The 14,878-nt window shown below is 41.3% G+C and overlaps 1 protein-coding gene across 1 annotated transcript; it reads right to left on the bottom strand.

Moving 5' to 3' along the window:
• Window positions 1–240: 240 nt before the first annotated feature.
• On the bottom strand, window positions 241–3,916 carry LOC127778283 (expansin-like A3). Its single transcript, XM_052304863.1, has 5 exons — window positions 3,636–3,916; window positions 3,391–3,512; window positions 2,388–2,566; window positions 1,251–1,383; window positions 241–1,116 (listed from the first exon to the last, which is right to left on the bottom strand). The coding sequence occupies exons 1-5, from the start codon at window positions 3,784–3,786 to the stop codon at window positions 868–870; spliced, it is 834 nt and encodes a 277-aa protein (XP_052160823.1). The 5' UTR covers window positions 3,787–3,916; the 3' UTR covers window positions 241–867.
• Window positions 3,917–14,878: the final 10,962 nt, after the last annotated feature.

The following is a 14,878-nucleotide window of genomic DNA, read 5'->3' on the forward strand; positions in this document are numbered from 1 at the left end:
CCGCGCGCACGCTTTTCAAACTACTAAACGGTATGTTTTTTTGCAAAAAGTTTCTATATGAAAGTTGCTTTAAAAAATCAAATTAATCCATTTTTTAAAAAAAATAGCTAATACTTAATTAATCATGCAATAATGCATGTTTCGTTTTGTGTGCCAGGAGGAGGGGTTTCTTCTAGAGCTGGGTATTATCTTTTTTTGGAGTCCTCCCCCCTTTTTTTGGATTAGTGTATTTCTCTTCTCTTGAAATAAATGGCAGAGCTGCCTTTATTTCATAGTTGGTTCTATCCCTTGAGGACTACTATTACATTACATATATATGCGCCCTACAAAAGAAAAAAAGTAACCTACCTAGTACCTACAAACAACAGTCCCACACACCAGCATGTGTTTAGCTCAATGAAGATGACAAAGGACCAAGGGATCCCAGTCTAACTTGATAGGTTAGGTGGGCATGTGAACTTTGAATAAGCAGGGACACACACACACACACTCACATGCCAAGGACAAAACATTGGAACTATGTTCATTATTCTAGCAATTAGTATGGGGGTAGCTAGGTTACATTTGTTTACATTCCCCTGAGCCCACCACCACCACCACCATCTCATCAGATCCTGATGACACATCTCTCATATGCATATGCATGGTTCAGTGAACACACATGCATACTGGAAGAAGAGACCAAATCAAAGGGTTAAACAGGGAGATCACAGCTATCCCCCATAAAACATTGTATCTCTTTTGTTTTGACAGGGAAGGGGAGCCTCTGTTTTTTCCAACCCCAGCGCTGTCCCTTCACCCTGTGAGGACTGTATCTACATGCACCTGGTCTTTGCAGTGCCAGATACGTCAGGTCTAGCACACCTTTCACTTCCAGTCCAGCGTGGCGCAGTCTAGGCAGCTTTCCCTCGCCACGTCGGCGATCCTCGCACCAGTGTCGTACACCTGGCCGGGCTGCCAGTTGGCGGGAAGAACCTCCCGGTCAGCCCAGACCCACTTCCCGTCGTAACCACCGGTCACCACAGCCCGGAACTGAAGCGGGCCGTTGGGGGCCCGGTCTATGCTCCAAACGGGTCCATAGACCCGGGTCATGAACCGCCAATCCGATGATCCCACCTGCATGGACCAAGTCCACAATATTGTTTATTAGACGCTTTCTGTTTCAGTTGTTTGTAATTAAGATGAAAAAAAGAAATTCATTGAAAAAAATACATGTTATTATTTCTGTTTGATTCAAGTCTTCATTTTACCTGAGCAACATCCACCGCTAAGATATCAGTTTGGCCACCTTGGTAAAGGAACTTGATGACCAAATTGTTTGGCCTTTTGCTCTGCTCTTCTACTAATATGGACAGGTTCTTGTCCTTGTAGTCGCAGGGAATTCTGCAAGGAAACAAGGGAAAAGATATAAGAGGACTGCAGTGCTAACCATTAATTTGTATGTATCTCTAGGCTCGTTGAAAATAAAGTTGTGTCTTTGCCTTGTGAAGCATTTGGAAAAATCTCTTTCAGTCTCACTTTTACAACATTTCAGCCTAAATAAATAAATGTTAGCATTTGGACCAAGACCAAGTAATATCTAAATGGTTATCGTTGTAAACATCAGTAAACATGAATTTGTCGTGTTTGGAATCTGGTTATTCTTTTCTGATCCTGGATTTTCGTTTGTACGTTTTCCAAGCTCCTAAACAATACATTTTGTGCAAGTTTTATATATATAGTTTTGTTGGAATAATATTCTAAAGCTATTTTTAACTATGTAGTAGTTAATTTATTCCTTTATACACTCAAATACCTATCACAAATATCATATCATCAATCTTAGCTATCTCATACAGGGCCTTAGTACTTTCCAGTGATGAATATTTAAGTATAGAATTCGAGTTCAAGAGTAACATGGAGTAAGCTACATATTTCATTTAAATAAATATGTGACATCTGCATCTATCTAATTTAATATGAAATTCAAAAAAAATTAAATCGTTAGCTTTAAAATTCAATATGAAAATAAACTTCAAAAGAGAACACCTAAGAATTCAAAACCATATGAACCATTTTCCTATACCATGATTTATGAAATTCCAAAAAGATACTACCACTTTCCTTATATATTTGACGTTGGTTAATTTAATTTTAAGCTAACCAATGGAAAAAACGGAGTATATATTTACTCGTCTAAGGGACATCATCCCTCCAAGTAACTCCAAGTCTACCTAACGAAATGGCCTTCCACTGCCTTTTCTAATACATACAAATCTCCTCAATATTTGCCTGGATGTATCTGATTTAAAATATTGAATTACCAGATAATTAAGAACAGCAAATTTTCTCTAAGTAAACAATAATTAGGCTTGAAAATTAACATGCCAGACAGATATTACTCCTACCTTCTGTACTCAACTGACAGAGCATCAAGCTTCTTCAACTTGTGGGCCATCCCGGGCTTGGCCAGGCCCGCGAAAGCGGGCCCACCGAGCAGGAAGTCCGTACTGTTGCTCCTGTGAAAGTCGGTGAGCACGACGCGGACGCCTGCGTTACTGCACACCTCTGCATTTCTGCATCTCATCTTTTCTCGCAAAAAAAGAATAATAAAAAAACAGGGTGAATAACAAGTGTGAAAGGATCAAAGGACAAAAACACAACTGAAATAAATGCCATTTATATAGTAATAGTACGGTTTAGCCACTTTAAAAATCAAGAAATCTTAGGAAACAACCAAGTCTCTTTCAGAATTTTTTGTACAGAGGCTTCATTTGGCAAATGGAGCAAGTTAGAATTAAGCTCTTATTTGGCCTTCGAAGCACGCTTGACACTGGTTTTTTTTTTCCCGAAAAGCTACTGTATAGTATTTTTCAATTTTACTATTTATTCTTAAATCATTTTGAGGGGATTTTACTTCGCCACTTTCATTGTCTAGTATTATTTTTCATGATTGCAAAAAGGACTACCTGAATTATTCTACAAAACACATTTTATAATATTGTTTTTTTTTGGAAAAAGTTGTGCCAATCGGAATCTAAGTATCTTACTAAGTAGAAACAAAACAATCAAAAAAATAAATAATAGATGCTCTTACAATTAGTTGATTGTTTGCTTCTTCAAAACATCACCTCCTAAAAAGTAAAAAAAAACATGAAGGAACTACCAGTCCTACCACCAATTCCAGAAACTAACTAAAACTTCTTTTGTTTGCAAAGCGTCGGTCTCAAAAGAAAAACAAAAATCCCACAAGTTCTTGAACAACAACCAGCCCCATGTGAGGAACAAGCAAGCAAGAAGGGACATTTTGGTTAAATCAGAAAAGGACATGGCCAGAAATGGGAGCAAAAATTAAAAAAGAAAATGAAGACAAGACAGGAAACAAATTAGGCCTCTTTGTCCCTGTAGTACCTGAAAGCACCTTCCACATCCAAGCCCTCCCCTGTGCTGCCTTGGACCCCCGGCTGCAAGGAATCCCCCATTCAGCTCCATCTCCATGGCCATGGCCCCATACCCACATCCTCCTCCACCACCTGAGATCCATCCATCCATCCATCACACACCAAGATTCACACATCTTGTTAAGTTCTTGCAACATCCTCAACTAATCAATCGGATCAACCAGTTCTTGGTCAGGGGGTGAAGTGTGTGCTTACCAGGTGGGAGAGGGGAGAGCGAGGGCGAGTAGGCGGCCTTGCCGTTGCGCACGCACCTCTCGCACGCAGACGCGCGTGGCGTGGAGGAGGAGGAGGAGGCCGCCAAGAGCAGCAGGAAAGAGGAGGAGAGGATGGAGAGGAGCACTGCCATGGTGGTGATGATGGTGATGAGCAGCAGTAGAGTGTGAGAGAAGCAGAGAGAGAGAGAGAGAGGAGGAAGACTTGCTTTCCCTAGCACATGGCTTCTGCTTAGGCCACTGTGTTAATTAAGTGCCAATATATAGCAAACGGAAGAGAGAGAGAGAGAGGGTTGAGAGTGCGTGTGCGTGTGCGTGTTTATAGCAAATGGGGTGAGCCCATTGCTATAGCCACAATTCGCTTCCTACACAAGCCGGTCGCGAGTTAGTCGCTGACATGTGGGGCCTCACCAACATTAGGCCAACATTAGTATATAATACGGCCGTAAGTAGTCGTTGATATGTGGACCTCACCGATATTAGTTATATTTGTTACTAACTTAATGTGGTTTGTGGTTTGTAATGATCTCGCGGAACTAGATCGGCACATGTGTTGAGAGTCTATTTTCTTGGGTGTGGGTGTGGGGTATATGTTGTTTTGTGCTCTTTATGCGCTTTTCTAATCGCTTTTTTGGGTGTATCCCTTTGTGTGGAGAAAAGGGGAGGCATTTGGACTGACGACAGTGGAAAAGCGTGGGGGCCAGGCAACATGCTTGAGAGGAACCAGTCAAATGGAATTATGGGGGGTTAAACCGACATCGACCCGGCTTGATACGCAATTTGAGACCTGCAAAATGTGTTTTGGTTTAAAACATTGGTGATTTGAACAAGATTGGAGCAATGGTTTTAAGGGAGAGGGCATTTGTTCTCTTGGTCTATTGGTTGTGACTCAGATAGCAAGTCAAACTACAAGTGTTTGTATGTGTGCACTTGCAAGATTTTTAGTTAAGCAATGATGATTTTGCTATCTTAAAGATGTGCCAACTGCCAACACCTCTTCTCCCCGGGCAAGTATATTATGTCAGCTCTTCCTTGTGTAATGTCCTCCCCGCTTCTCAGTTGCATGCCTTGTCATCGGAACAATATCTTCTAACTTACTATCCCCTGACTTCAAGTGATTGACATGTGGGTTCCATATCTAGTGGATTCACATGTTAGAAACACTCATCAAAGGGTAATACATCAGAGAAGTTTCTTCTCTCGTCATCAATATTATACCATCACCATTGCTAGGAGTCCATCATCACCACCCAAGAGATGTGCCATTGACTACCACTGATTTTATCGCCAACTCATGTTCACTGTCAGGGACTATGCTATATTTATTAGCTACCTATATTTATTCATTTAGTAAGTATGAAAACAAGTTGTTGGCCTTGTAATAACAAAATAATAAGTATTCCATGTGAAGGGTATTTGAATCCTGTTCTTTCAAAATAGTTTGGCTCGCAATGGATACGGGAGATGCACATGTCAAAACTTGTGTAATGATTAATTACAAGGTTTCGAATTTTGGGTTTAATCCTCCGATAGGATATTATTTTCGCTGACATACTTATTTTTCTAAAGGAGTGGCTATAATAGATTTTATGTGTCTAGTTCTTTTTTTTAAGCTGAATTAGGTAATGGTGAAAATTGAAGGATGGAAATAATAATCATGGCAGGACAGGATCCTATTGCATTCATTCTGTATACCACACATAGGATCCCATTTCTTCGGTCTTCCCTTCATAGAAGGCAAGCCTGCAGTAGATTTGTATGGCCTCTTCTACTTGATCTTCCAATATGCAATTTGGAAAGCGACACATTTATTTATTTATTGCGCGTAGGGAGAGAGCTACTGTAGCACATGAATGCAGGGGATGTAAATGTAATTTCCTGTATACCTGTAGAAGAAATTATTCACTCAAATAGTTATAAAAAAAAATCAACAATATAGATTAATATAGGATAGATGACTCCACAAACATGCAAAATAAAATTTAACTTATACATGTTGCAACGTTAAAACAAATTTGACTGTGAATATAAATTAACTAGCTATGGTTTAATTTGCTTTTTTTAACTTGTAAAAGTTAAATTTTAACTAGCATAATTGTAGAGTGATATATCACATGTTAATATATCTTCTTATTTTTTTAAAAAAATTATAAATATTTAATTGACATGCAAATAACAATAGGATATGTCCTTGAGAGTTTAAAATCCACTCATATATCTGTAGCATAATTTCTATACTGTATGTATGGTCCTCTATTAATTCGTTGCAGTGGGTTGTATACCTTGTTTTTTTAATCATTTATTATCAATGTTACTCCCTCCGTTTCAAGTTATAAGGCGTTTTGACTTTAGTCAAAGTCAAATTACTTTAAGTTTGACCAAGTTTATAGAAAAAAATAGTAACATTTTCAACCCAAGATAAATTTATTATGAAAATATATTCAATTGTAAATTTGATGAAACTAATTTAGTATTATAAATATTACTATATTTGTCTATAAACTTAGTCAAACTTGAAACAGTCTGACTTTAACTAAAGTCAAAACATCTTATAATTTGAAACGGGGGTGGTACGTTTTTACTCATACAAAAGCTACTCTGATACTCTCCCGCCCTAAAAGTATTATCTTTTAGCTTTTAGAATTGTTTCAAAGAGTACTTTTCAGTTGGGTCCACTAGACCTCGTAATATCTTTTTTTTCTTTTTTCTCATTTTAGCCATTTAATTATTAGTACCCTATTCTCCTTCTTGTTAATGTTCTCCTCCTACTTGTTTTCTCTTTCTATTGATATAGGGCATCGTAGTTTTTTTTTTTTTACCCTTTGCATGATATAACTTTTCTATTTTTAAAATAACAGTCTTTTTACTGAGAGAGTATCTAATACAAATAATAAAGCCATCTTAAAATATTTTTATGACACATAGTCAAACATTGTTTTGACGACATTTACTGTGAGTTGGTTGCATGTTCGAAAGTTGCATTTAAGTAATTGATCAATGTGGTAAGTTGGAAATACGGAGGTCAACGTTGCTCCCTTTTTTTCAAAGCAGTAAAGCAATATTTATTCCGACAGCATGTAAACAATGGTATACCGTGTTTTTTATTTCTTACTTTTCCTTTTGGATGAACAATAGGGAATGGACCCCTAGTAGAGTAATCACATATGCCAATTAGGCTTTGTTTAGTTTCCATTTTTTTTCCCAAAACGTTACATCGAATCTTTGAACACATGCATGAAGCATTAAATATGGATAGAATGAAAAACTAATTGCACAATTTGCGTGAAAATCGCGAGACGAATCTTTTGAGCCTAATTAGTCCATGATTAGCCATAAGTGCTACAATAACCTACATGTGCTAATGATGGATTAATTAGACTTAATCAATTCGTCTCGCGGTTTTCAGGCGAGTTATGAAATTAGTTTTTTCATTCGTATTCGAAAACCTCTTCCAACATCCGGTCAAATGTCCGATGTGACACCCAGAAATTCTTTTTTCGTGAACTAAGGCCTTAGTGATTACAATATGCATCGGGGGACGAGTCAAAATATAAAACGGTTATACGAAAAACATAGATTTTTTAGAAAATACAAATAAATAAATGTATGTTAAGTGGACAGCTTTTTTCAATCATTTAAAAAAAGTGAATTATGCCTAGGGATCAACACTGAAGGGTGAAAAAAAATGCACAGGTCCGTTGCAAAGACTGAAGTTCCCGGCACAATTCCCCATTCTTAAATTACTCTGTACCTACAAACAAATATATTCAAATCTGATTCCTGATGTCAACACATAAATTGGTTTCTTAACTTATCTCGACACGAAAAGCATTAAAAGGGCATGATTTATATAATATTTCTGTATTGAGTTTGCCAAAAAGGAAGAAAAATAGAGCGAGACAGAACAGAGAAAGTAGCGACAGAGCGGGACACATGGAGCCTTTGTGCAACATATGGGCTTCCACTATCAAAGGCTCTTGAACTCTTTGAGTTTCACAAGCCACAAATGGAGGATGAACTGCTGCCGTTGCACAACAACACAAACTCCCTATTTTTTTTCTCTCTGTATAAATAAATTAAAAAGTGAAACACATGCAACACTTCTGTGTGACTTGAGCCTCTGCTCACCAGACAAACTGCCAAGGAAATGGCTAACATGCCTATGGACTTTCATGGCCGGTGCCATGCATAGTGACATCCAACAACCGGGCACAAAGCCTGAAAAAATGCTTCAGTACGCTCTAACTATTCTTTCTGAAAACTCGGGGGGTCCACCTGTCAACACTGTCGAAAAGGCACTGCTCTGAGATACCAAGATACAAATTGTAACTATTACTAGCATTTTATGCCCATTTAAAATGAAGGAATTGGTCTGGTTCTCATAGGAATCACACAAATTTCTGTATTTTAATTAAACATGTACTAGTAGTCTAGTACCCACTCTGTTATAAAATATAAGCATTTTGGATTGTTTAACGAATACTAGGGTTAAGGAAAAAAAAATTCTCCTTTTAGATGGACAATTTTGATTTTTGGATGGCTTAGATTCTCCTCCTAAGAATCTAATTAGTCCTCATAAAAATATTTACATTGTGGTACATATTTTATATTCTAGAAAAAATACTTATATTTTATAACAGATGGAACACTAACTTTTCAAAACCAATCAAATACTATTCTATACACATAGAATTGGCGGTGATATAATCAACAACAGTGCCCCCACCAACCGTAGTACACTGGTTCATTGGACATGGAGAGTAGCTGCAGTGCAGTGCTTCCTGCATTGTTCATTCACACAAAAATACCGACAAAAACTGCACTTGATCAGCCATTGGCCATTGCTGGGATTGTTGGGTAGCTTAAGTTTTGGTTGGTGTGGCAGAGAGTCTAAACTCCTAACATGCTCCATCTTTTGTCCATTCTGAAGATTTCATTAATTAATTGATTAAGGAATCCGTTTGTGTGTGCGTGCTCCTTGGCTGCTCTCTGCTCTGAAACTGAACATGATCGACCGGTCAGACATGATTTAATTAGATATTGTGACAATCTGCTAGATTGAGGACTTTGGCTTAGCTTTGACAGGGACTGGTCCATCTCGATCGTAGCATTAGTTGGGGAGAAAAGAAAAGAAAGGAGAACATTGTCTGAAATTCTGCTGTCCCGATGACACTAACTTTTTTAGTCGGAATATTTTCAGGCCTTGGAGATATCGCTCGCTTTGTTGGAATAGAATTTGTCTGTTGCATTTTATTTGCAAGTGTCGTGCCTTTGATTCTGATGCGAGGACGTGTATAGTGTTTTGTTAATGATGGTGTGGTTAATTATCATTACAGTAGCTCTGTAAGATTGTATTTTATTCTTGGACTTTCTGCACAGACAACAGGCAAGAGGTTGTGTAGTTGTGTTGTTTCTGAACAATAAGAAAATCAATTGATCATCATCTCATTGAGTGTTGTATTGTACATTAGCAGATTCTGCAGAATCTGATGGCAAGAGATGTTCGGTAACTACCCATTGCCTACTCAACTGATGCCAAGGGATAAAAAGGAAACAGCTTTACCATATTTTTACTAGATAGTTATGCTTTTTTCTCACGATTTTTCTGGTTTTTTCCTAATTGGCTGTTTTTCTAAAGAAACCTTTTATTTTCTTTTTCTAGAGGGATGGGGCTTCCTCACATACACGTGGGTGGGGGAAAAGATGCGAGGATGAAGAGAAGGAGAGCAACTCCTCTTTAATGTAGTAGAGAAAAAAAATCAATTTCTGAACTGTTAGATTGACGTTGAGATTCGTGCTAGTGGATATAAGAAAATAAAATCGTGACATTATTAGGTAAGGAATCGACCCCAAAACCTTCTATTTCATGCAAGGCACGCTCCAACCAACGGAGCAAGCAACCTTTACTATTTTGAATTGAAACTACGCTCTACTTACACTACACTTACAGTTGACATGTTTTTTAAAGAAAAATCTGTTCACATATTTTTAGATACACCCAAGAAGAATTTGAGCGGATTGCCCACTCTTGTCGTGTACATCACTCAAACTCTGATGGCAATGACAAACTGAAACTGACATTGCAGGAGATTGTTTCCTCTTTGTGTTCATTCAGTTGGTGCTAACAAAAAATCACCCAAAGCCCCTGCAAAATCGAACCCATGCTGCGTTGTGTGTCCATTTGGCAATTCACGTCGCGGTATGTGTCGTTGTGCCGTTAACCGTTTCCCGTTGCGTGTTGCCATCAACGCTGTCCAATCGGGGTTGTTTTCTCTGATGGTATAAATGTGATTAGAAATTACTAATTTCTTTTGGCTGGAAATCGGGAATTTGTACGAGAAAAGGTTCATCGTTCTTTCTCAAATAAGATGAGATAAGCCATGAGCTCGTAAATTATACTCTTTGTGAAGCAAGCTCAAAATTTTGATGTGGTAACTCTTGTAAAGTCATCTCACTGTTGTGAGAAGGATTTATCTTCTGATTAATGAATTTTCTGTTTCCCAGAAAAAAATTAATACCACTAGTAACTTGTCATTTGTGAAAGCATGCATGCTTGTCAGCTGTGACACGTGTGCACAGCAAAAAAAATACAATTTCAATTTTTGGGCTGAATTCATAGCAGCAGCAGCTTCAGAAACTCCCTGCTTTCTTTTCTTTCTTCCGGATGCATGACAGTTTTGGTTTTGCAGGCCTTGATATACTATGCAGTTGAGTGCTACGGCCCAAGGGAAGGCACGGTGATTAGCAAGTTAGTTAGGCCGGATGGGCTTTTGTAGGTGAGCCAATTTTGTGACTTTTTTTTTTTGTTTGTGCTCTTGCTCTGATAAGCCGATGCAGCGTTAGCCCTGCTCAAAGTTTGCCTCAATCCCTTGGCCTGCCTCTGGAAATAAGAGTAGTGGAGGGAGAGATGTGGGAACAGGATGAAGGAGGAGGATACAAAAGTCAGTGCACTTCAAGATTGTTTTTTTTTTTCCAGAAATCCTAAGATATGTGAGACAGGTTAAGCATGAAGAGAAAATATTTGGAATAAGTTCATTTGAGATCCCTTAACTTGTCAACGAATCCGATTTTCGTCCTTCAACCAAAAACCAAATACAACAAGTCCCTCAACTATTAAAACCGGTGCAAAATAAGTCCCAATACGGTTTGGATGGCGGTTTTCACTGACGTGGTGCCTACGTGGCTAATTTGACTCGGTCTTCCTCACGTGGCATTGACGTGGTGCTTACGTGGCAATTTAATTTGGAAAATAATAAAAACCGTCGGGCCCACATGTTAGTTACAAAAACAATAACTAAAAAAAGGTGGGCCCAATGTGGGCCCCACATGTCAATCTCACTCCCCATCTCCCCTCTCTTCATCCCTCTCCCCCCTCTCCTCTCTCTTCTCCTCTCTCAGGTGCGACGGCCAATGGGTGGTGGGGAGACAGGCCGTGGCCGGCGGGGAGAAGGGGCGGCGTGCGGCGGTGGCCGCCGGAGGAGAAGGAGATGCGGCCAAGGCTCCGAGACGAGCAGTGGCTGGTGGGGTGGACGGTGTGACAGGCAGCGAAGAGATGTGTGACTGCCGGTGAGGAGGATGGCACGACGGGCGGCGACCGGCAGGGAGAAGGGGCGGCATGCAGTGGCTGACAGGGAGAATGGGAAGGGAGAAGGGGTGGCGCCGGCAGCCGATGGGGAGATGGCGCTCCGGGACAGGCGGCGACCGGCGGGGAGAAGGGGCGCCGGGATGGGCAGCGGTCAATGGGGAGGACGACCAATGAGCGGCAACCAGCAGGAAGAAGGGGAGGCGCGCGTGACGACCCAAGCGGCACCCTTCCTGCTTCTGTCGCGGCCATCACGTCCTCCATCCACCGTGACGAGGAGATGGACGTTGTGGACGATGCCGCGGAGGCGGCCGGGAGGGAGAAGCGGGGCACGCCGACGTCGTTCTCGCCGCTGATACGACCAGTCCCTGGGAAGGAGCTCTTGCGACACGCGAAGGCGGCCGCCTCAGGCTGTGGTTCACCAACGCCCCTACACCTTCTCCCCGCCGACTACTGTGCGTCGCCCCTTCTCCCTGTTGGCCGCCGCTCGTCGCACCATCCTCCCTGCCGGCAACTGCCCATCTCTCTGCCGCTTGTTGCGACACCCTCCCCACTAGCTGCCAGTAGCCGCCCATCTTTCCGCCGCCCATCGTGTCGTCCTCCCCGCCAGCCGCCACTCATCCCAGCGCCCTAGATTGGGAAGAGAGAACAGAGAGGGGAGAGACGAGAGAAGAGGGAGAAGAGAATTAATACTAGACACTGTCATGTGGGGCCCTGCGTGGGACCCACGCTGACTCAACTTGCCACGTCAGCTAAAACTAGGTATGATACTGCCTAGGACCTCAAGTGATCCGGTTTTGTGAATCAAGGGACTCATTATATCTGGTATTTCGGTTTAGGGACGAATTTCAAATTAGCGACAAATTGAAGGACCTCAAGTGAACTTATTCCAAAATATTTTGATGTCTCTCATTGAAGAGCCCGTGCCATTTTCTAATTGGGCTTCCTTCCAGGCTGTACTGCCAAGTTTGTAACCGCATAGGGAATAAAGTTCTCTACTGTACCGCATGTGCGCTACCGTAGAGGATGTGTAGCGGTCCGCTAGGTACTTTGTCACTCCGATCAATTGTCAATTTCCGGAACTAGAAGGGTAGGTTCGATTTCTTGACAGAACGATGATAATCACGGCTCGAACACCCCCCCCCCCCAAACCACATTAAAATAGATTTGCAAGCCGTCGACCTCCGTATCTCAACCCCTCTCCTATATTTTCTAGAAGAGAGAAAAGCTTTCCATATCTAAAAGATAGGAAAGCCACAAGGATGTTTACATGGGTGCTCATCAGATGTGTAGAACACAACAGTTGGCGGCCACTACATGGTCAGTGGAGGGGGAGGCTGCGGCCTGGTGGAGGCCATGGTGCGGCAGGCAACGACACTAGATCCACTTGTCCCGAGGTCGTCGCCGGCGGATCTGCCCTTCCCTTGGCCATTGGCAGTGGATCTAGCCCTCCCGCAATGGTCGCCGGCGGATCCGCCCCTCCCGTATGTGCTGCTCCAATCGCCTTGGTTGCCACCTGCAAAACCCACCGATCTCATGTCCTTCACCGCCGTCAGACGTGTGGTGTTGCATGCGAGGGATTTGGAGAGGCGATTGAGTGGGGATAGGAAAGGGAAAGAAGACTAGAGAGATTGAGGCGAGAGAGTTGGTCAGGGAGGGCGGCCTAGAATGGGAGAGAGTAGTGGGAAGGAGGAGAGGAAAAAGTAGAGGTGGGGGAGACGAGGAGAGAAAAAAAATGAGAGGTACCAACGATTACGACCGATGTGGTCGAGGCGGACAAGAAAAACTACCATATGTGAAAATAGCTTATTTTTGTAAACAGGCTTCTTGACAGGTCTACCTATGAAGGGCCTCGATCGAACATTTCTTGTATATGTGTACATTTTGACAGATGGCTCTCTTCATAGCCCATTTGTAAAAATAAGGGAATATTAAAAAGTTGTTATTTATAGTGATTGAAAATAATATCATCTACTATTATTTTTTCCGAAAACACCATCGAAATGTAAAAAAGAATTCCTGCACCGTTTTCATCCCTTGAAGTAGACATATAACGAGTTGGCGGTAACAATACGGGATAATCAGGAGCTCACCCTGCACACAATTAGGGGAGAAAACAGTCGGAATCAGTAGCATCTCTTCTGAAATATCGCTCCATCGACCGGTAATTGACCATATTTATCATTTAAACTACTTAGTCTCAACATTAATACAATGCAGAAATAAATTAAAGAAAAAACAAAATTTATTTACAGCCAAAAATGATAACCACCAGAAACAGTATCCCTCATACGGACGTCACTAGGTTGATTGGGAATTTCCATAACCTACATTCCACAGATACGGCAAACACCTCACGTGTCCGTATCAGATACATCCTCGGATACGGATTTATATCGGATACGCTTTGATATGTATCCCATACGTATCTCCGATTAACACCATTTTCAAATAAACAAAATAATTAAGGATACGCTCTCGATACGTCCGATGCGCCACCGCCATTCCCCCTGGCCTCGACGCGGCCACAACCATCTCACGAAGTGTAGTAACGATGATGCTGGACACCGAGGGAAGAGCATCCGCGCCCGCGGGGCATCGCAGCGCCGTCGTATGCAGCAGCGCCTCCGCTATCCGCGGGCGTTGCTGCGCTGCTGTATGCCGCAGCGTCTTCACTGTCTATGGGCATTATGCTGTGCAACCGTATGTCGCAGTGCTTCCGCCGTCCGCCGGTAGCGCCGCTGTCTGACGCAGGGGCGTCGCCTGTCGCTGGCTGCCAGTTGCCACAGCTCCGAACCAGGCATAGCCCGCGCTACCTAGTACTTGGTCCCTTCCAATCCAGGCTTAGGCCCTGTTTAGATTCCAACTTTTCCATCACATCAAACTTTCCTACACACACAAACTTTCAACTTTTCCATCACATCATTTCAATTTCTTCAAATTTCTAATTTTGACGTGGAACTAAACATAGCCTTATCTTCAATATGTTCCTTTTGCTATTTTTTTTAAGAACAAAGAGACTACAAGTGCCATCCATATTTAGTTAGATGCGATTGATTTTGATGGAAGCTTGAGTTGTAATGCATCTAGGCATGGCTTCTAATGCGCGCGAGGGGGTGAATTGGAGGAGATAGGTTTGAGTTGTTTCATGGTTGTGCTAGATTGCTGATTTTCTTCAGCAAACTGAAGATTCCACTTCTGTATCAGTAGATGCAAGAAACAACCAAACTTATCTTGTATAGTGCTACCTCCATATTTTAATATATGACGCCGTTGACTTTTTGTCCAACGTTTGACCATTCGTCTTATTCAAAAAATTCATGTAATTATTATTTATTTTATTGTGACGTGATTCATCATCAAATGTTCTTTAAGTATGACATAAATATTTTCATATTTGCACAAAATTTTTGAATAAAACGAATGGTTAAACGTTGGTCGAAAAGTCAACGGCGTCATACATTAAAATACGGAGAGAGTAGCAATCTACTCGTTCTGGCTGAGTTGAACATGATGTATGCCAAACAAGTCTAGTTTTCTACTATTCTACACATTTAATTTTCTATGTATATTATTATATATTATTCTTATTTTATATAGACGTATCCATGTATCCTTGTTTCTTAGAAAAATATTGTATCCCT

The sequence above is a fragment of the Oryza glaberrima genome, chromosome 7 (genome assembly GCF_000147395.1).
Source record: "Oryza glaberrima chromosome 7, OglaRS2, whole genome shotgun sequence".
Classification (NCBI taxonomy): Eukaryota; Viridiplantae; Streptophyta; class Magnoliopsida; order Poales; family Poaceae; genus Oryza; species Oryza glaberrima.